The sequence below is a fragment of the Rhinoraja longicauda genome, chromosome 6, assembly GCF_053455715.1.
Source record: "Rhinoraja longicauda isolate Sanriku21f chromosome 6, sRhiLon1.1, whole genome shotgun sequence".
Classification (NCBI taxonomy): domain Eukaryota; kingdom Metazoa; phylum Chordata; class Chondrichthyes; order Rajiformes; family Arhynchobatidae; genus Rhinoraja; species Rhinoraja longicauda.
The window spans coordinates 76909940-76930817 of NC_135958.1; the positions used below are offsets into that span (position 1 = coordinate 76909940).

Sequence of the window (20878 nt, forward strand, 5' to 3'; positions counted from 1 at the left end):
CTCCGGGAGCCCGGGGGGAGCGCCAGTCCGTGACGTCAACGAGTGTCGGCTCAACCTACCTCGACTGGGAGAAGGGGGTGTGGGTGTGGGTGGGCGGGAGTTGCTGTGATTGGCGGCGGCGGCGGCGGCGACCAATGGGCGCGCGGGGTCCCGCCAGCCTGGCCAATAGCGGGGCGGGCTGGGCGGGCTGGGCTGGGCGACTCCTCCTGTGCAGTCGGGTTAGGTTGTCGCCGGGAGGTTCCTCCTCACTCGCGTTCCTAGGCGACGCTCGCTCTCTCGCTGGCGGAGAAGCACCGGGGGCGTCGTGGAGGTTTTACTGTCAAAAGAAAGTGTGTGTGAGAGAGAGAAAAAAAAATCTTCAGGGGGCGAGAGAGGCTTTTTATTCGCGGCGCTGAGTAACTTTGTTTTAGATTACTCTTGTGACTTGCTGGGTGCAGACTGAGGAGAGCGAGCAGCAGCAGCAGCGGCAAGTTACAGCAGCGGCGGCGGTTACAGCAGCGGCAGCGGCAGCAGCAGCAGCCATGTCCCGCACGGATGAGGTGCACAGAATGACCGAGGGCGTCTACAAGGTGAGTGCGGCCATTGACCGACCCCAGCCTCCCCTGTCCCCTTCACCTGCAACCACCAACTTCTCCAGCCTAGTACCCAGTCTGTCCCCTTCACCTGCAACCACCAACTTTCCCCAGTCTACTGCCCCTGTCCCCTTCACCTGCAACCACCAACTTCTCCCCAGCCTAGCACCCAGTCTGTCCCCTTCACCTCCAACCACCAACTTCTCCAGCCTAGTACCCCTTCACCTTCCACCACCAACTTTCCCCAGTCTACTGCCCCTGTCACCTCCAACCACCAACTTCTCCAGCCTACTACCCCTGCCCCGTCCCCTTCTCCAACCACCAACTTTCCCCAGTCTACATACCCGTCCCCTACGCCTTCCACCACCAACTTCTCCAGCCTAGTACCCCGTTCCCTACACCTTCCACCTCCAACTTCTCCCCAGCCCAGCACCCAGTCTGTCCCCTTCTCTTCCAACCACCAACTTCTCCAGCCTAGTACCCCTGCCCCGTCCCCTTCTCCAACCACCAACTTTCCCCAGTCTACTACCCCGTCCCCCACGCCTTCCACCACCAACTTTCCCAAGTCTAGTACCCCCGTCCCCTTCACCTCCAACCACCAATTTCTCCAGCCTAGTACCCCCGTCCCCTTCACCTCCAACCACCAATTTCTCCAGCCCAGCACCCAGTCTGTCCCCTTCACCTCCAACCACCAACTTCTCCCCAGCCCAGCACCCAGTCTGTCCCCTTCACCTTCCACCACCAACTTTCCCCAGTCTACTGCCCCTGTCCCCTTCACCTCCAACCACCAACTTCTCCCCAGCCCAGCACCCAGTCTGTCCCCTTCTCTTCCAACCACCAACTTCTCCAGCCTACTACCCCGTCCCCTTCACCTCCAACCACCAACTTTCTCCAGCCTAGTACCCCGTTCCCTACTCCTTCCACCACCAACTTTCCCCAGCCTAGTACCCCTGTCCCCTTCACCTCCAACCACCAACTTTCTCCAGCCTAGTACCCCGTTCCCTACTCCTTCCACCACCAACTTTCCCCAGCCTAGTACACCGTCCCCTTCGCCCCAGCCCTGTACCCTGTCTCCTTCACCCCCATCCACCAACTTCTCCAGGCTTGCACCCTGTCCCAGCCCAGCACCCAGTTTGTCCTCTTCACCTCCAACCACCAACTTCCCCCCAGTCTTGCACCCTTCACCACCAATTTCCCTTTAACCTCCTCCCTCGCACCCACCCCCACTTTTCAAAAGCGCCCTTTTCTTTATCTTTAAAACGTGTGTTTTTAAGTATTGCAAGCTCCTTGGGTGTGGCAATTGTTAAAATATACAAGCTAAGGAATGTGATGTCTGTTTTAATTTGGCACGTGAAAGTATTTACATTTATTATATTTTATTTAAGTAGCCCGCAAGTGCATTTGAACTTTTTTGTTACAGTTTTGCAATGTTTAGTTCGAGTGATCTTGTGATTCCCAGGGAGGAGTTGGAATGGAAGGATCTAGATGAATCTTTTTATTTGGGGAGGCGTTGGTTTGGTTACTGACTTGGGTGTGGGATCTAATTGATGTCATGAAATACTCGTTTTGCTAATCATCGTAGTTTTGAATTGACATTGGGCGATTTGTTGTACACACCTTTATATATATATATATATTCTTAAAGTTTCTTTACATTGGAAGGGCTTGGTGAAAATTTCTGTTGAAAATTCCTCATGAATCTGCATCCAGTTAGTGTAAAATTGTAAGAGGGTATTGTAATTTAAGAGTATTGTTGCAATTTTTTTCAGTATAGTTTCACTCATTTTAAACAAACTGTTTTAAAATCTAGAATGATGCGCTCGATCAATTCCTAGCTTGAGTGATTTTTTAAAAAAAAGCCTGTTTTGGAACCCGAAATGTTTGTTAATAACATGATAGCAGACAGCCCCAGAGGACAAACTCAATCCACCTTAATCGTAAATAACTATAATTTTCCAACTGGGTTTCAAATCGTTTTGCTTTTTGAAATTAACCTTGCTGAGTAACTTTTTTTTAACTTGATTTAACAGCTAAAGTTATAAGATAGATTAATGTAACCACTACCCGATCGTTGGAAGGTGGTAGCAGCAAAGGATAATTTTGGAGGTGTTCTCCAAGGATTTCTTTGAGAGAACTGTTCAAGAGTGCCAAAATAATTCTAGATTTGAATCTCTATTCAAAATGCATGTGAGAAATCTGTGGTATATGAACATTGCTCTAACCATGCCCTTTTTCCAATGAAAATTGATGATCCAGTTTTATGAGTTTATTCTGTCAGATCTGCAGTAGGCGTTATCAGCACCTTCCTGCTAAGGATCTTATTTCACACCTTGTATTATATATTTGGAGCTGCCTGATTAACCTGTCATTGTAAAAAGAAACATGTCATTGGAAATAAGCCTGTTTGGAATTGCCCGATTAACCTGTCATTGTAAAACAAAACAGCAACAGTGGCATCACAAATGTCAGCTTGAGAATAAACTTCTTCAAGTATAATACCTCTGTCTAATACTTCAACGTATTATGAATTTGAAGAAGAGTCTCGATCTGAGATGTCACCTATCCATGTTCTCCAGAGATTTTGCTTGACACACTGAGTTCCTCCAGTACTTTGCATCTTTTTTTTTGTTGGAAACCAGGATCTGCAGTTCCTTGTGTCTTCATTAAGAAATTTTTGCTAGATTAAGTTTTTTCAAGGAATGCATTGGTGCCACCACCTTCTTTGCTGATGCCATCAAATAAAAATGCAATAAAATTAGTGCTGTGTGTTTTTGGACTTCATTTCAAATGTTTTCTGGAAGAAGTCTGCAGAGGATGAAGAGCATAAAATGCCAATGGCACAGAAATGACTGATGAGTAATCATGGCAGTTGGGAACAGAAAATCTGGAGATGCCAATTTAAACAGAACACTGTAGCATCAGAGATGAGTATTTGGCTCCGACCATCGAATTGCCACAGAATTGAGATTCACTGAGTAGCAGCGTATTGAGTGGGTTGCTTCATTGATTCTTAGCCAAACTTCAGCTGGCTGTCCTGACACATAACAGTGGCATTGTGCAAAGCAGGAGTTGCAATTGGGAGAGCATCTTTGTGACAATAGGTTGATTAATGAGAGCTGTAACCATATTGCAAGTTCAGGGAAAGTAAATGCCCCTGGGCATTAGCTGGGGGAATTTAACTTTTGGAAAGTTTTGAGAATTTTAAAGTCTTAACAGGACTTAAATCACTTAAAAGGTTTTAAAGGCAAAACCTTTTTTTCTCATCATTTTCTTGCACTTCTGTTTCTTAATTGCTTTCCCACTTGCCCTTGCTATATTTGGCCAGAAATCATTATTCATTCTTCAAAGGCATTTCTGTTCTTTTGAAAACTAATACAATTTAGAAGAAAATTTAAATTATTTTGTTAATCAAGTAGATTGGACAACAGAAAACTGGACTCTGGAGAATTAATAGCCAACAATGTTAGCAGCTTGTCTTGTAATTATTATTGACAAGACATGTATTTCTGTGAGTTTTTTTTAGTTTAGTTTAGAGATACAGCACGGTAACGGGTCCTTTGGCCCACCGGGTCCGCACCGGCCAGCAATCCCCTCACTTTAACACTATCCTACACACATCTACATTGATACCAAGCCAATTAACCTACAAACCTGTACAACTTTGGAGTGTGGGAGGAAACTGAAGATCTCTGAGAAGACCCTTCGCGGTCACGGGGAGAATGTACAAACTCCATACAGACAACACCCACCCATAGTTGGGATCAGACCCAGGTCTTTGGCACTGCAAGCGCTGGAAGGCAGCAACTCTACAGCTGTGCCACCATGCCACCCTTTTGAACAAGTCTTTTTTTGTTGTGCAATTTTAAAATCTGTACATGTTATTTGTAGGGCAAATGATCAATCTTGTGAGTTGGATTTTGGGAAAACCAAAACATGTTTGGGGGGAAAGCACCATTCTATTTATATCCCCAGCTGATAGAAAGTGTTGTACCTACATACAACAGTCTTGTGCAGTACATTAAGAATGCTTGTTTTGTGATAAAGTTCGCTAAGTTTACCATACAATAAGTAACTCAAATCATAAAAATGTAATTGGTCCTGTAGGAATTCAAAGAAAATAAATCTTTTGATGCTGAGGAGGGGCATAGAACATCAGAGACGGAATGCTAGTTTCATAGAGATTCATCAGAAATACATTTGGCTTCAGATCAAGTTGTTTTGTAAACTGAGACATTCCATAGTTCCCAAGTAAGGTTTCGTCGCCCAGTTAAAAGCAAGGTCAAAAGACTGGCAGGTCTTTGAGTTAGAATGCCTACACGGGACATGCATTGTATTGCGCTTCAGTTTGCAATCTGTTTGACCTGGATGAGGGCTAAGCATTAATGTGACCTTTTCTGATCTTTTAAAGGTGTAGGCTCAGTTTTGCACTGACTGAATGCACATTTGGTTTTATTATGAACAATTGCAATAGAGCAGATCCATTTTGGGTTTTAAATCTTTTCCTTACCTTTCTATGATTGGGGTGCTATCCCATCTCTATCACAGTGCTATTCAAAAAGAACATTAGCTTTCACATCTGACTGGTTTTGATTGTTTCCTGAATATAATACAATTTACCAATCGACAGCAGGGAGATGCCAGATTGACTTTGGCCTTTAGGTGCTGATAAATTGATGTGCACTCGCATTGAACACTGAATATTTTATCTCCACAGTGCAGTGAGTCATTAAGTCAGCGCTTTCTTTCAAGTGTGAACAAGAAGGCTAAGGCTCACAGTAAAATAATTGGCAAGGATTCATAATGGAATATATTCAATTTGTGGGTGATTCATGCTGAGTGACTTCAGAAACGTTGCTTTGTTTGTTTTTGTTGCTGTGTGCTGATTGCTGGCTGTTTTTACCCCTTCCCCTCGTCTCCAATTAACTTGTGATGTTATAAATTGAGAAATACAAAGATTCCATATTGAAATTGTTCCTGCAAATCCATCAACTTTGCGATCATAATCAAATCCTAAGAAGAGGCATCACTAGATCTCAAGGGAGCATCCTGTGCAGATTGGAGTAACCTTGCATTTGCCCTACCAACAAATCAATGCATCACCAGAGATCTGCAGCAGTTCATGGAGGTGACTCACTAAGGATGTTTAAGGATAGGCAAGAAATGCTGGCCTCGGTAATATCCAACTTCTGAAAATTTGCACTAGCAGGGAAACAATGCAGGCCCTGACTCTCAGTCTGAAGAAGGGTCTCGACCCATAACGTCACCTATTCTTTTTCTCCAGAGATACTGTCTGACTCACTGAGTTACTCAGATTTTTGTGTCGGTCTTCAGCACAGGGACATGCTCTTCGGCTCACTATCTCTCTGCCAACTATGATGCTAATGTAACTAATCCCATTTTCTTGTGTCCCTCTATTTCATGCCTGCTCATGTGTCTGTCCAAACGCCTCTTAAACATTGCTATTGTGTCTGATTCTACCACCTGCCCAGGGTATGTGCGTGTGTGTGTGAGAAAGATCTTGCCTTGCACTTCTCTTTTAAACTTTCCCCTCTCGCCTTAAAACTATGTCCTCTAGTTTTGACATTTCCATCTTGTGAAAATGACCCTGACCATCTGGCCTATGTGTGTCTTATCAGGTCACCCCCTCAGCCTTCCATGTTCCAGAAAAAAAAAATTGGTCCACCCACTCCTTATGCCTAATACACATCATGAAGCATTGTAGTGCAACCTCTCCAAAGCCTTCATCTTGGCTGTTATGTGGTGACCGGAATGGTGCATAATACTCCCAAGTGTGTGGCCCCACCCACGTTTTATACACCTCTAATGTAACTTACTGACATTTATGCTATGTTCCCTGACTGATGAAGGCAAGTATGTTGGACACTTTCTTTACCACACCATCCACTTCTTTTGCCACTTTCGGGAAGCTATGGACACCACCCCAAGATATCTCGATATACATCAATCCTCCTACCTTTACTGTATCCTTTTCTCTTGCATATGACTTCCCAGGTGCCCCCCTCCTCCCTCTTGTCTCAATTAAAATTCACCTGCTTTTTCTCCACACTTATTTCCAACAATTAATATAACCTGACAGTCTGAAAGTTCTTTGTGTGAGAAATTGCAGAAACTTTCCTTTCTTGGTTCTTAAGTTCCATCTGAAATAATACACCAAGCAGTCTGATGGATGGTATGCTCTTGTGGCAGTTTAATTACTAATTTACCTGATGTTTTTAACCTATCAAAAGTAAGTTATTACATTTTTAGCTCCATGAACCTATAATGCCCTAGAATATAATATAGTGGAACACTAAAGTGAGCAACATTTTGGCCTCTTGGTGTTAGGCAAGTGCATTTGTTGCTTTGAAGCTCTTGGATTTTCCAATGGATTCGTAACAGCACTATTTCAGCAAAGCAGTTGTATTTTATGTCAAAATCATAGTTTATAAATTTCTCCATGAACAATTTTTTGTTACAAATATTGTCATCTCGACATTGATGTCCATGTCGTAATGGTCTTCTGCAGTTTTGCTCGTCTGGTCTGTTTCTAATGGCCACTTTGGGTCTCTTTCATCACCTCTTAGTTTCTTCTGACATTAAATGCTAGAGGGCATTGCTTTAAGTTGGGAGGGGCAACGTTTAAAGGCAATGTGTGGGACAGGTCTTTTCTTACACAAAGAAAATGAGTGCCTGGAATGCTTTACTGAGCATCGTGGTTGAAGCAGATATGTTAGTAGCATTTAAAAAAACAACCTTTGTATAGGCATATGGATATGGAGGGATATGGGTTAGGTGCAGGTAGATAAGTGATGGTCTTGGCATTATGTTCGACATAGATATTGTGGGCTGAAGGGCCTGTTCTTGTGTTGTACTGTTCTATGTTCTATCACTGACAAAACTGTATATTTTTAAGCTCTTTTCTGGATGATGACCATTCACCCCAATCATTATGCATATCTACCAGAGCCGTCTCTGGTAGATACTACTTTGTAGTTGGATACATACACAAGACCTGCTGATTAAGCCATGTGATTTTGGAAAGCCTCTCCTTTCTCCTTTGCTGCATACATGCAAACCACTTTCTTTCCCAGTCGTTGTTAGCATCCCAGTGAGTATATTTGTGATGTATCAATCATTAATCCCCTTGATGGCTCTTTGCTGCATTAATAATGGTGTTGAGAATTAACAATCTGTAGTCAGCTGATGTTTACACTACCATCATGTTTCCATATCTATGTTGCTGAGTTCTGGTTCGCTAAACAATCATTGGCATATTACAGTCGCTTTGCTGATGCCATTTCATAGTGATACAGCGTGGAAACAGGCCTTTGGACCAATTTGCCCACACCGGCCAACATGTCCCAGCTCCACTAGTCCCACCTGCCCACGTTTGGCCCATATTCCACCCCAAATCTGTCCTATCCATGTACCTGTCTAACTGGATTTGATTTCACCATAGCCAGTGAAGGTTGCTTTACATTGTTTTCCCTTATCATTACTCTTCTTCGAATAGCCAGTTGGATGGTAGTTCTATGCTTAGTGCAAGCAAGCTTTAACTCCAGAAATAATATATGCTCATGTTTCGATGAAGCATTTAAATTGGAGGCCTAGTCTTTGGGTATTTTTAAAGCCAAGATTGACAGGTTCTTGATTAATAAAGGTGTCGTAGGTTATGGGGAGAAGGCAGGTGAATGGGGTTGAGAAGGAAAGATGGATCAGCCTGAAGAAGGGTCTCGACCCGAAACGTCACCCATTCCTTCTCTCCCGAGATGCTGCCTGACCTGCTGAGTTACTCCAGCATTTTGTGAATAAATAGATCAGCCATGATTGAATGGCAGAGTAAACTTGATGGCTGAATTGCTGATTCTGCTCCTCTGACTTATGAAGCACAATAATCTGCTTTTTGCATTGCAAATGTTCCTGCAAAGGATGACATTTCAGCAGTAAAGAGAGTAATAGTCATAGAGTGATAGCCGTGTGAAAAAGGGCCTTCGTCCCAACTTGCCCATAACCGGCCAACATGTCCCAGCCACACTAATGCCACCTGCCTGCATTTGGTCCATATCCATCCATACTCATCCTATCCATGTGCCTGTCCAACTGTTTCTTAAATGTTGGGATAGTCCCTGCCTCAACTACCTCCTGTGGCAGCTTGTTCCATACACCCACCACCCTTTGTGAAAACGTTACCCCTCAGATCCCTATTCATTTTTCCCCTTCACTGTAAGCCTATGTCCTCTGGTCCTCAATTCACCTATTCTGGGCAAAAGACTCTGTGCATCTACCCGATCTATTCCTCTTATGTTTTTATACACCTCAATACGACCACCCCTCATCTTCCTGCGCTCCAAGGAATAGAGTCCCAGCTTGCTCAACCTCTCCCTGTGGCTCAGACCCCTTGGCCCTGGCAACATCCTTGTAAATCTCTGTACCCTTTCCAGCTTCCAGCTTAATGTGCCTTGTACGTGAGAATTATCATCTTGGATATGAATATTTAGCTCTTTTTACTGCTTCAAAATGAATTGGGTGAATTTCAAGCAAATATTGCAAAGGCTGCAAACCTGTCTGTTTTGCTTTTCACAGCTGTGTATTACGAATTGATTATATTCGCACTTGAGTAATAGAGGTGAAAAGTTAGAATAATTACTGATATGGTTTAAAATTGATAACTGACTTTGACAGATTAGTCCATACTCAAGGGTTTGTAGTTATATATATTTCTGTAGTTGATTGTAATAGTTGTAACAGTAAGTGGAGTACAGCAGACTGAGTTCATAGAAGACTCTTACAGAAAGACTCTTACAAAAACTCTTTTGCATCAGCACGTTAGCGAACATAAGATTGCTTTTTCTGCCAAATTTGTGATTTTACTAATTGAAACTTGTCCATGCCATTTATTTTCCCGAAGCTGCCAAATTCATTAATAAATGTTAGCATATATTTGATGAATTTTTAAAATAATAGTTCAGAATGACTAGTAATGTTTCACCATGAAATTATTGAACTATTGTATCTAATTTATCAGTCAGCACAGAGTTATGATGATGGGTATAACTACAGACTATGAAAATCCCTCAAACTTAGTTTAGTTTAAAGATACAGTGCAGAAGCAGGCCCTTCAGCCCACCAAGTCCACACCGACCAGTGATCCCCACACATTAACACTCTCTTACACACTGGGGACAATTTTGTTTATTCATTTATTCCAAGCAAACCTGCACGTCTTTGGAGTGTGGGAGGAAACCAAAGTTCTCTGAGAAAACCCACGCAGGTCACAGGGAGAACGTGCAGACAAGCACCCATAACTAGGATCGAATCTGGGTCCCTGTCGCTGGAAAGCAGCAAACTATTGCTGCGCCCCTAAATAAGAAAATTTGCACAGATATTAATAGAAACATCTGGTGATTTCAGACAATCTCTGAAATTGGCTGATTCCCATTATCTTTTTTTTTTGAGGCTCTGTTGTGTAAATACCAGGATTTATAAAGATCCCTATAGTTCAACAGTAGCATTTGTGGAGTTGGGTCAGATTACATTTCATAGCCAGGCCCTTTTATTGACAATTCTCTTGGAGGATGACAGGAGAACGCAAGAATGTTGGAAGAAGCACAGTTTTCATTCACTTTTCAGGATCTTGACTTTGCAGGCAAGGCCAGCGTTTATTACCCATTCCTCAAAATGGATGGATTGCTAGGCCATTTAACAGGCATTTAATAGTCAACCACGTTGGTGGGTCTGGAGTCACATGTAGGGTAGATTTAAGGTTAGCCGATTTCCTCCTTGAAGAGCATTAGTGAATCGGATAGATTTTTAACAAAAGTATAGCGGCATTTTTGATCTTCATTATTAATGACTTGTTTGTTTTTATAATTCCAGATTAGAAATCCTAGTTGTTAGGATGGGGTTTTATTTGGGGTAGATAGACACAAAATGTAGGAGTATCTCAGCAGGACAGACAACATCTCAGGAAAGAAGGAATGGGTGTCATTTTGGGACTCAAGTCTGAAGAAAGGTCTTGACCCAAAACGTCACCCATTCCTTCTCTCCAGAGATGCTGCCTGTCCGTCTGAGTTACTCCAGCATTTTGTGCCTATGTTCGGCGTAAACCAGCATCTGCAGTTCCTTCCTACACATTTTATTTTGGATATTTGGTCTTTAGTTTTATATATTGTTTCATGATTCAGAATGCTACCTGGAGTAGTATTGTAAACTTTCCTGAATGAGAGAAATCACACCATGTAGCTTGGGGTGAAAATCCATTCTCTGTTTTATGTCTGAATGGATATAAACTTAGCTTCTGAAATGGCTTCAGTAGGATTAACTATCATTGCCTTCCGTGTTCAATGTTCGCAGTAGAGGACAAATTCCTTCCGCGACTAAGTGCAAGTTTGATATGAAAATATTTTCGGAGATTAAGGAAATTTTTGTGCATCCTAGAAATTAAATAATGCATATTGTGTTCAGATCATAAATATTGTTTATATGAAAAGAGTTTGAATATGTAGTGCACTATTAATGAAAAAAATTGCCATTTTGTTTTCATAGACCATTATGGACCAATTTAATCCGAGTCTGAGAAATTTTATCGCTATGGGGAAGTCTTATGAAAAGGCACTTTCCAGTAAGTTATTTGTCCACCTGTTTTTGTAACCAGATTTTGTTTTTAATGTCCATTATATGATTGTCTGTTTTGTCCTTGTTTTGATTTTGCTTGTGTAATATGTTTGCTCATCTCCATGCATTCTCCTTCAGTTAGATGGGAGACAGGTCACTGATTCCAACTTTGGATCACAATGTAATCTTCCATTTGAGCCATTAATCATGGGGGCGAGACAGAACTGTTCATTTTTATGTCCATGTTGTGATGCTTTGCTTGCAAAATTTGTAACTTTCAACGGTCCTAAAAAGATTTGAGGCTTGACACATCATGTGGCAAAAGGTTTGAATAGTGGTTTCTTCAGCTGTGGGCTTTTAACCCAGTTATCATGTGGACTTAGTGGCTGTTTGTTGCTGAACTGCATTGTGGGAGTGCTCACACTGAAACCATGATCAGTAGCTGAGAGCTAGTCTGTCAAATGACATGGCAAAATAAAGGAAAGTTGGAAGGAATGTAGCCAGGCGTTGTTCTGGATATGCATAAAATGTTGTGCCTTATCTGAAGAGTTAAAGATATGGGGTCAAGTTTTGCTTCTGAAATGTAACGTTGATGTGCTTGTGAAATAGCTTAAGCTGCATGCCAAAGCTGAGGAAATTGTTTTCAATTCACTCCAATGCACAGCAGAACTGAAGCCATATTTCTAGAAGTTTTAAGATGTGCAGAATGGGGGAAGCCTAAAGATGGTGGGAAGCTGGGAGGTGTAAAACAGTATTAACAGTCTTCACATCTAGGTTTAAATGAGCCATAATGATCATATCAAATAATGTATTTTTGTCCAATAACCCTCACAGGTAGCCAGTGGGGTAGATTTATTTTTCTTAAACATTTTCTGAATGTTTTTGTATTGAATTTTGCTCCCTTGTAAGTCTAATTTTTTGGTGTTCATTTCAACAAGTGTTTGTGAGTTTGTTCACGTGTCAACATTTCACCAAAAATCTTTTTAAATTTGTCATTTTGAAGGGTTAGGTACAAAATGGGGTACACAGGATAAGGAATTGATTGCAAAGAATAAGTGACAAAAGAAATTGGGTGATCAGTAAAACAGTTAGAATTAATTAAATTGCAGCATGATAGTTATAAGCAAGCCATTTATTAACAGTTTTCATACCCTTCAATTTAAATCAAAATAATTGCAGATGCTTTAATTGAAAACCTTTTTATTTAATACTTTTCTTGTTTGGAGAAGATGCAATCGGAGTTTAATGAGCTAAACAGTTGCTTATTTCTAGGAGTAGTTCTGTTGGGGTCTAACATTGAGCTGATTGTTAGAAGCAGCTATTTAAATTGCAAGTCACATAAAATTATGTAGTGCAGAAGGTGGTCGTTTGGGCCAAGTCTTTTGAAGGAGATATCCAACTAATCATGCGCTCCCTCTCCTGAGATGGCTGTTTTTGTTTCCCTTCTTCCAATTTGAAAGTTGTTATTGGAATTGTTTCTGTCACAATTTCAGGCAGTGCAATTTGGGTCAGAAAAATTAGCAGCCTAATTTTTTTCCCCCCAGTTTTCCTTCTGCATCCTCTGTATGCGGAGTTTAAATTTTTTTTCTCTCGCTCTTTCTTCATAAAAATCGTGGGATTTTTGAACATCAAATCTATTCCAACCTTCTCCACGTTCCAGCTTTTCTGGTCACTACTTACAAACAACTTTTTCATCTCATTCCCACCCCGATGGATGAAGTCAAGCCCAAAGATAATAGTGCAGGGCAAGATAGACCACTCAACCCTAAAAACAGTAGTATCTCATGGCACCATTTTAGTAGGCAGAAACGTGCAGAAACATTTAAAACGAAAAATAACAAAAAGCTGTGAATTGATGGATGAGATATATTCTGCATTTTAATGGTATCATCACACGTACTGTTCCCCCAAAACACTGATTACACCGCGAGAGGCATAACGGACTGCGGGTTTTGTCTACTAAAATGGCTCCTTTGCGTACTACACTTCAGTATAGGTGATTTCGACGGAGTGGTTCATCTTGCTCCTCTAGTATCTTTGGTCAAGCCGTAGGCCAAATATGATCTCATTGATCAAACTTCCAGATTCAAATTTCCTTTGAAGTTCGTAAGGCCTTGATGTTTCTTCTGAATAGTTTGGTGTCCAGAATTGGTTACAATACTTCACAAAAGGTTTTTTTTCTTTCCTAATACTCAATTTCTTTATTTAATAAAACAGAAGATCCCATGTTTTTCTTCAGCATCTTTATCAACAATTCCTGCCACCTTTGAGGACATGCGTGCATTAACTAACAATTAACTAACAGTCTGAAGAAGGGTCTCGACCCGAAACGTCGCCCATTCCTTCTCTCCTGAGATGCTGCCTGGCCTGCTGAGTTACTCCAGCATTTTGTGAACTAACAATACAGTATCTGTTACTGAACCCCTTTTTACATGTGCTGTTTAGTTTATATTGCCTTCCATCTATCTCTAAGTTGTCAGGCTATGCATGATGCTGTTGCTTTCTGCAAAGTAAAAGCAGTGTTAGAAGCATTGGATTGAACACAATTATTGTATTGTATTCCATTACATTTTTGATGGCCCTTACTGTCAAAATAACCCTTTCAAGGCTTGATTTTTAAAACGGATCTTTCTGAACTTCAGATAATGCCCATTAAATCCCTTGTATATGAGAGATTAATTCTGCAGAACTGATCATAATCAGTTAAAAGAGTGCAATTACACTGTGTTAAAGGACTGACATCTGTAGTCAATCTAAGTTCAAGTGGAGACGTGGCAAAGAACCAGCATGAAGATATGGAGTGAACTCTTATAATCTAGAATGCCCTCCTTGTAAAAGTAGTGTACACAAATGCAGTTGTACTTTTAAAAGGGATTTGGGTATAGAAACTTGAAGATGATGGGAAGAAGTTGCAACAAAGATGGGAGTAATTTTAGATAATAGTTCCAGTGCTAGAATGTACAAAATAACTGGAATGCTGCCTCTTGTGTTCATGAACCTCCAGTGTATTATATATTGCACTGCATGATCTTCTGTTCTTCTGTCTTTCATCACTGAATAATCCCATTCTCCCCAGAGCAAAGTAAAAATTGCCATTAAACCCACATGTAATTATATGCATAAATATTGCACAACAAACTCACTAAAGATCTGGAGCCCCTATTGCAATCTCAGAAAACGTCAATGCATTTCTTTGCCAATGCCAAGAAAAATAAAGGAATTTTTCAACATTTTGATTGATCCAAAACTATTGTTTGTAACAACTAAACTGAAAAATCTTAAACATACAAACATTTAAATTCATAGATCAGACTTTTAATGAATTCAGCAAATTTTACAGTCACTGAAAGGGGTGTTAGCAAATTTAATATTGTCTGAGGAAGAAAGCTAAAACATGAGCTTTACAGATGACAATGTACTTTAGTGAGATAACATTGAATCATATTTCATGTTGATATGATACATATTTTTAAATGTAAGCAGTGAATCCTCTACGTTTGTTCAGTTAGACCTGATATTAGTGATAATACACTTGCTGGTAAAAAATCCAAAATGCTCATCAAATCAAAATTTCCTCTAGCTTTATTGGAGGCTTCAAGATGCTAATTCTCAGATCTTAATACAAAAAATCTATAGTCACGTAATTTCGGGGCTCGAATCTAAATCTTTCTTGCTCTGCTTTTGTATTCCCAATGCTTCAATTTGGATTCATTGAGCGAGCTTCTGGCATTGATGTTTCCAAACCTTGCACCTAATGGCAGACTCGTAGATTCAAATACTTAGAGAGTCATCAAGTCTGTCATCAGGTTAAGGGAGCCAAACTTAGCTGTGATGGCACCAGGAACTGATTTGTATATGCTGATCATCTGGGACACGAGCCTAAAATGTACAATGGCCGGTCAATTCTTACTAGTGGTTGTAGATATCACTAGTTCTGCTGGAAACACCATCCTGAATTTTTTTGTCTTTTTTTCCACTGTTACTGTTTTTTCTCAAACTTTGTTGGATCATTACTTCAGGCCACATGGGTGCAGAGAAAATCTGGATCAAGAAAACTAGAACAGGTGAGAAATACCATACCGTATCAGCAATGAATCGGAGTATATTTGTGCATGTGCGGAATATGCATTTTGTTAATGCTCCACTGTTTCATTCCATTACTGAGACTGGTATTTTTTTTTAAAAGACACCACAGTAATGAAGAATGAATGCTGATGGCATGCTGAGCTGTGATTTTTTTTAAAAACTTTTTTTTTCGCTAGCAAAGTTCTGGTGGTTACCAAAATTGAGTTGACAACATGTAAGGTCTCACTTGGTTTGTCAGCTAGCATTAAATTCGAGCCCTGAAGTTTCCTTCTTATGACCCTCTTTTGTTGTAATGAATACTTTTGTCGTTTAATAGTTTATGGTTATTTGTTGCACCAGCACTCTGTGACTAGGTTAACAGGTGCAGTTGAACTACTTGTAAGTTTTTGAGATTCAAGGTAACAAGTAGTTTGTTTGGCTGTATTAAGAACTAAATTCTGACTGTGAAATCCTGATGGGGCAGCAGTAAGACTCGTTCATACTTTGTTGAAATTTGCTGCTTCGCCTTGTTTATAATGTGCTTTCAGCAGATTTTGTTTAAATTTGAGATACAACTTGCACTATCGTTTCATTTTGTCGACGTTGAAAGTAGATGAAGAATTCTGTCTCTCCTCGCTCGAATGTTCTTTGTTATTCAGCAGAGTGAGGCCCATTGTTTGGCCCGAATATCTCTTTAAACTGAAGGAGAATATATGGAAATGAGCAATGGGAAGTCTACACAATGTAATTAATTAGTGTGGTCCTCTTTTTATGTTTGGTTTAAGTGTAATGCAATATGTATAAAGTGTTTAAGCATTGCTTGCTTTGTGATCTGAAATAATTTAATCATGACTGTACCTGTTTCGGAATGTTCAATCATGAAACAGCTAATCTGTGAACTTTACAGAAAATTGTACTGTGGAAGAACATGACAGGCTAAATATGTTAACTTGCCTTAAGTCTCTCAGAAAGCCAATTAAAGGTTGTTCTGCCGAAATTGTATTCTGAGCTCGGTGGTATTGAAAAGTAAATCTTTCTTCATTAATGACCCTGGTTTAACCTTCTTTTTCTTGCGTTTGAGGCAGCAGAGGTTATGAAGCTGCTTCTGCTGTCTCTGTTTGTTGTCATTCGCCTGACTGAAGTCAGTTGATAGGGCTCACCACAGGGAGGTCGACAACGTGAGCCCCCCGTGGTTTAATGGAGTAAATTAAATCACTCTGGTGCAAGTGTTTGAAAATCTGTTAAATATGACAATTCCCTTTTTAGTGGCCCTCTACTGTAATTCATCAAAAATATTTTCTTCAAATAATCTTTCTTAAAAAAAAAAAGTGTCAACATGCATCATTGCTAAGTGAAAAGGCTTCACATTGTGGAAGAGAAAATTGGCTTTGGTTTATTTTAAAGTAAAGCCCTTAAAGATCTGTTTAAATTATTAGTACTTCAGCATCTTTTTCTCTAATATTTGTGTACTGGTTGAAAACTTGCATGAGTATTCAACAGGTTGGTCACAGGCAGCATGATGGCACAACAGTAGAGTTGCTGCCTTACAGTGCCAGAGACCCAGGTTCGATCCTGACTATGGGTGCTGTTTGTATGGAGTTGGTACGTTCTCCCCGTGACCGTGTGGGTTTTCTTTAGGTGCTCCGGTTTCCTTCCACATTCCAAGGACATACAGATGTGTAGGTTAATTGGCTTCGGTAAAATTGTAAACTGTCCCCAGTGTGTAGGATAGTGCTAGTGTGCACAGATTGCTGATCAGTGCAGACTTATTGGGCCGAAGGCCCTGTTTCTGTGTTGTTTCTCTAAAACAAAAAAACCTGGTCAAAAACCTTTTAGGTTTTTTCATTCATACAAAATAGTTCAATTTATACAGATAAAGCACTTCAACATTATCAGAATGATTGAGAACAAATGGCTGTATTTATGCTGTTGTGATTTGAATTGATTCTTGATGATGCTTCAGAATCTAATTTCAGGTTTTTTACTTAATTGAGATTGATTTTTTTTTCGATATTGTTTCAGAGAAATTGCTATTTCCTGAAGAGGGCTGCAGTTCGTTTTATTGAGACAAATAGAAATATAAAATTGATTATATTAAATGGTAGACTCTGGTTGGACGATTACACTCGCTATTGCCCTTTAATGAGTTAATATTAAAGTGGATTAATTTAGTAAAGAAGCCAATTCGACTTCAAAAGCAAAAATGATTTGTTTAATTTAATTACTCCAGGTTCTCAGTGGTATATTTCTGTGAGCAATCTTCTCAAGTCATTTGTGTACTTGCACATAATACATTAGGAAATCCGATTTAATCAGTCGTATTAATTTTAGTTTTTAACATTTAATTAAAACCAGCTTTTAATGTTGTTTCCTTTTTATCTAATTACAAGCAGCCTGAATGCTTCTGAGCTACTATCCTCTGATCAATATATCATCCATAAATAATAACACTTCCAGTAAAATTGTTTAGAAGTATGAGGATTGAAATACCTTTTTGTTTGTCCTCACTAAATCAGCAAATGTCTCCAATTTTAGGTAACTAGCCTACAAATAACACCCCCCAATCCCCCCCCGCCCTTTTCCCACTCTCTTCCCTTGGTCAATTCCCCCTCCTCTCTGACCCCACTCGCCTATATCAATGGAGGACAGAAACTCCAGCACCTGAGTAACTCTTGTAAACAATGACAAATTTCCATCTTCCAGTTTTTAACTCCGCTTTGCATTCATTCATTGTATTTACCAGTTCAACAAAGCTTGAATGAAAAATCTCAGTTGTAACGGTGCATAAACTTTCTTACACTTTTCATGATTGCAGTGATTACATCTTCAAAAACAGTTCAATCTTGACATGCTGGTTTAAAATATTCTAATGCCAATGTTTGAATTAATGTTGGTGCTGTTTAAAAGGGGGGAGATATATGTTCAATCAAAATGGTTTCTTGGTGTTGTCATTTAACTCTACGAATTAGAAGAATGTCAGCATTATCTATAAACATGTTTTCTGAAATCTCAATATTTCAGGTGTGTCCTTTGCAGCAAAAGGTTATTTTGAGACCCTAGTGAAAATGGGTGAACTAGCCAGCGATAGCCACGCTTCCAAGGAGATGGGTGAGTAATAATAGCAATAGATCACCTGTTTTATTTCTCAAAATAGAAAAAACGATTGCCTCTCTAACCTATATTGATGATTGTGTAATTCATCAAAGACCAGATGCATCTGCAAATATTTTTGGTGTTTTTAAAATCTGTACTTCATTTAAAAGTGACAATCTGAGGGTGCCTAATCCTGTTGTAAGTTTTAAGCAAAAATGAACCTCTTGAATTTTTCATTTCTTAATCACATCTTATAACTGGTGAGGGAATGTGAAATATAAAAAGAAAATGCTGGACATACTAAGGTAATAAGGATAGAAATAGCCTTTTTGTTTGCCCTAAGCAAATCAGCAAAGTTCTTCCTGTCCCCCTCCTTCCCATATTTAAAGTAATTGTAAGTTTTAATGATTTAGAGACTGCTGTATGTTAATCCTGTTTTGGCTTTTGGGAGTTGCATAGAAGACATTGATACCAGCAAAATGCTTAAAATCAAATGGGGTGTTAGAGTTGCACAGCAGAGAAACTGGCCTTCAGCCCATTGTATCCATCCAAACCTGATACAGTCAATATTAATATTGGGAAGTATTGATTTTTATAAGACCAAAGTGCTGGAGTAACTCTGCAGGTCAGGCAGCATCTCTGGAGGACATAGATCGGCATCATTTTGGGTCAGGAACCTTTTATAGGCCTGAAGTGTCACCTATCCATGTCCTCCAATGATGCTGCTTGACCAACTGAGTTATTTCAGCACTTTGTGTTCTACATAAGATTCCGTCATCTATAGTTCCTTGTGTCTCCAAGATTTGGGGAAGGATGTGAAAGCCTTCAAGAGGATACAGAAAAGGATTTTACTGGAAACTTTCAGTATTAGGTTTTTCAGTTACATGGTTAGTCTAAAGACGTTGAGATTGAACCCCGTAGGAGATATACAATTAATGGAAATGTTCAAAATAATGAAGGGCTTAGACAAAGTAAATATTGGAAAACGGCTTTCATTGGAAGATTCATCAACCTGAGGATGGTGGTTAAAGGTGATTGGTAAAAGGTGATGTGAAGACATGCAGCGAGTTGTTATGATCTGGAATATGCTGTCTGAAAGAGTGGTGGAAGTCAATTTGATTATGGCTTACACAAAGAACTTGGCCAAGTATGCAAAGGGAAAATGTGCACGCAGATGTGGGCAACTGTGCCCTTACAAAATGCTGGTGTTGTGTGGCTCAAAGGGCCAAAGAATTGCTGCCAGAGCTGTGCTGTTCTGAGGTTCTTCAGGATTTGAGTACTAAAGTAAACTGTTTCGTGTTACTGCCAAAGATCAGGAAGGAGTGTAAGGATGTCATTCAATATCAACGCAAAATAAACCCAATAACAGGATGTTGACAAACATGTAAAACACCAATGATTCTATGTAAAACCTCAAGCTATTTGGAGTCTAAATCAATGGAAAGAGGGTGTAGGTTTCTGTAATTCGTTCATAGTTTAGTTACCTTCAATTTTAAACTAGATGAGCTTTCTTTAAGAAAGTGATTAGATCAATTACAGCTAAAATGTTCCCTCCCAATTTCCATTCATCCTTATTTATCAGCTTTATTAGTTTTGCTATAAGCTGTATTGATATGATTTGTAATCAAGTTAACCTGAACTGAGCAGGTGTTCATTATTCAGCTCTTACGTTCACATTGACAGCAGGTACTCAAGTGTTTCACTCAAACACAAAATATCCCCTGAAGTCACAAAAGCTTCTGAAGTTATTCTTCAAACACTTGAACTGTTGTGACTTGCAGAGCAGTTTACATCCAACAAAGCAACTGTGGTATGATGTGTTCTTTCAAAACAGAAAATCTGAAGGGTTTGGAGTTTGAGTCTAGTTTATTGTCACGTGTACTGAGTACAGTGAAAGTGAACGTGTACAGTGAAAAGCCTTTGTTACGTGCTAACCAGTCAGCAGAAAGACAATACATGATTACAATCGAGCCGTCCACAGTGTTCAAATATATGATAAAGGGCATAACATAAATAATGGGAGCATAGGTATGAAGTGTGCATTTGAGCTGATCATTTGTGTGCCTCTTTATAATCATATTTTCACAATTTAGAGTTTATAGGAAACAACAGCTTATCATCCATTTTCCTGTTCTCTTCCCTTTTTTTGTATTAAAAAAAATAGTTTGAACTGATCAAAGATTGGTGCATGAAATAAAGTGATGTCTAGATTAATTTAAAGGAACCCAAGATTTTTCAAGTTGTTTCTGTGTGGGAGGATTACTAGTGGGACTAAATATTCCTCGTAGCACAGGCAAGACGCTGATTGTCATTTTCAACAGCGCAATACAAATGAATGAAGTTGTTCACTTTTAGCAGCTTTCTGAAAGATAATCACAATCCTGTGAGATTGATAGGTCAAATAAGGCATTAGAAGCCAGTCAAATATTTGCAGAAGTCTGATTTGTTTCAGTCACTAGTTATCAATCACCTGTTTGGTTTTGAAAGTTGCTAATTTGATCAGAATGTTTTTGATGATTTGATGCCATTATTCA

General features: G+C 39.8%; 1 protein-coding gene across 4 annotated transcripts in view; it reads left to right on the forward strand.

Moving 5' to 3' along the window:
* Window positions 1-264: 264 nt before the first annotated feature.
* LOC144594616 (BAR/IMD domain-containing adapter protein 2-like) overlaps window positions 265-20878 on the forward strand; it is a 99772-nt gene continuing 79158 nt past the window's right edge. For 2 of the 4 annotated variants that reach the window (XM_078401380.1, XM_078401379.1), the window contains exons 1-4: window positions 265-569; window positions 11118-11193; window positions 15206-15250; window positions 18273-18359. In XM_078401380.1, coding sequence (XP_078257506.1) covers window positions 522-569; window positions 11118-11193; window positions 15206-15250; window positions 18273-18359 — 256 coding nt within the window. In that variant the 5' untranslated portion in view covers window positions 265-521. The remainder of the gene's footprint in view (window positions 570-11117; window positions 11194-15205; window positions 15251-18272; window positions 18360-20878) is intronic. The other 2 variants (XM_078401381.1, XM_078401382.1) reach the window with 2 other exon arrangements.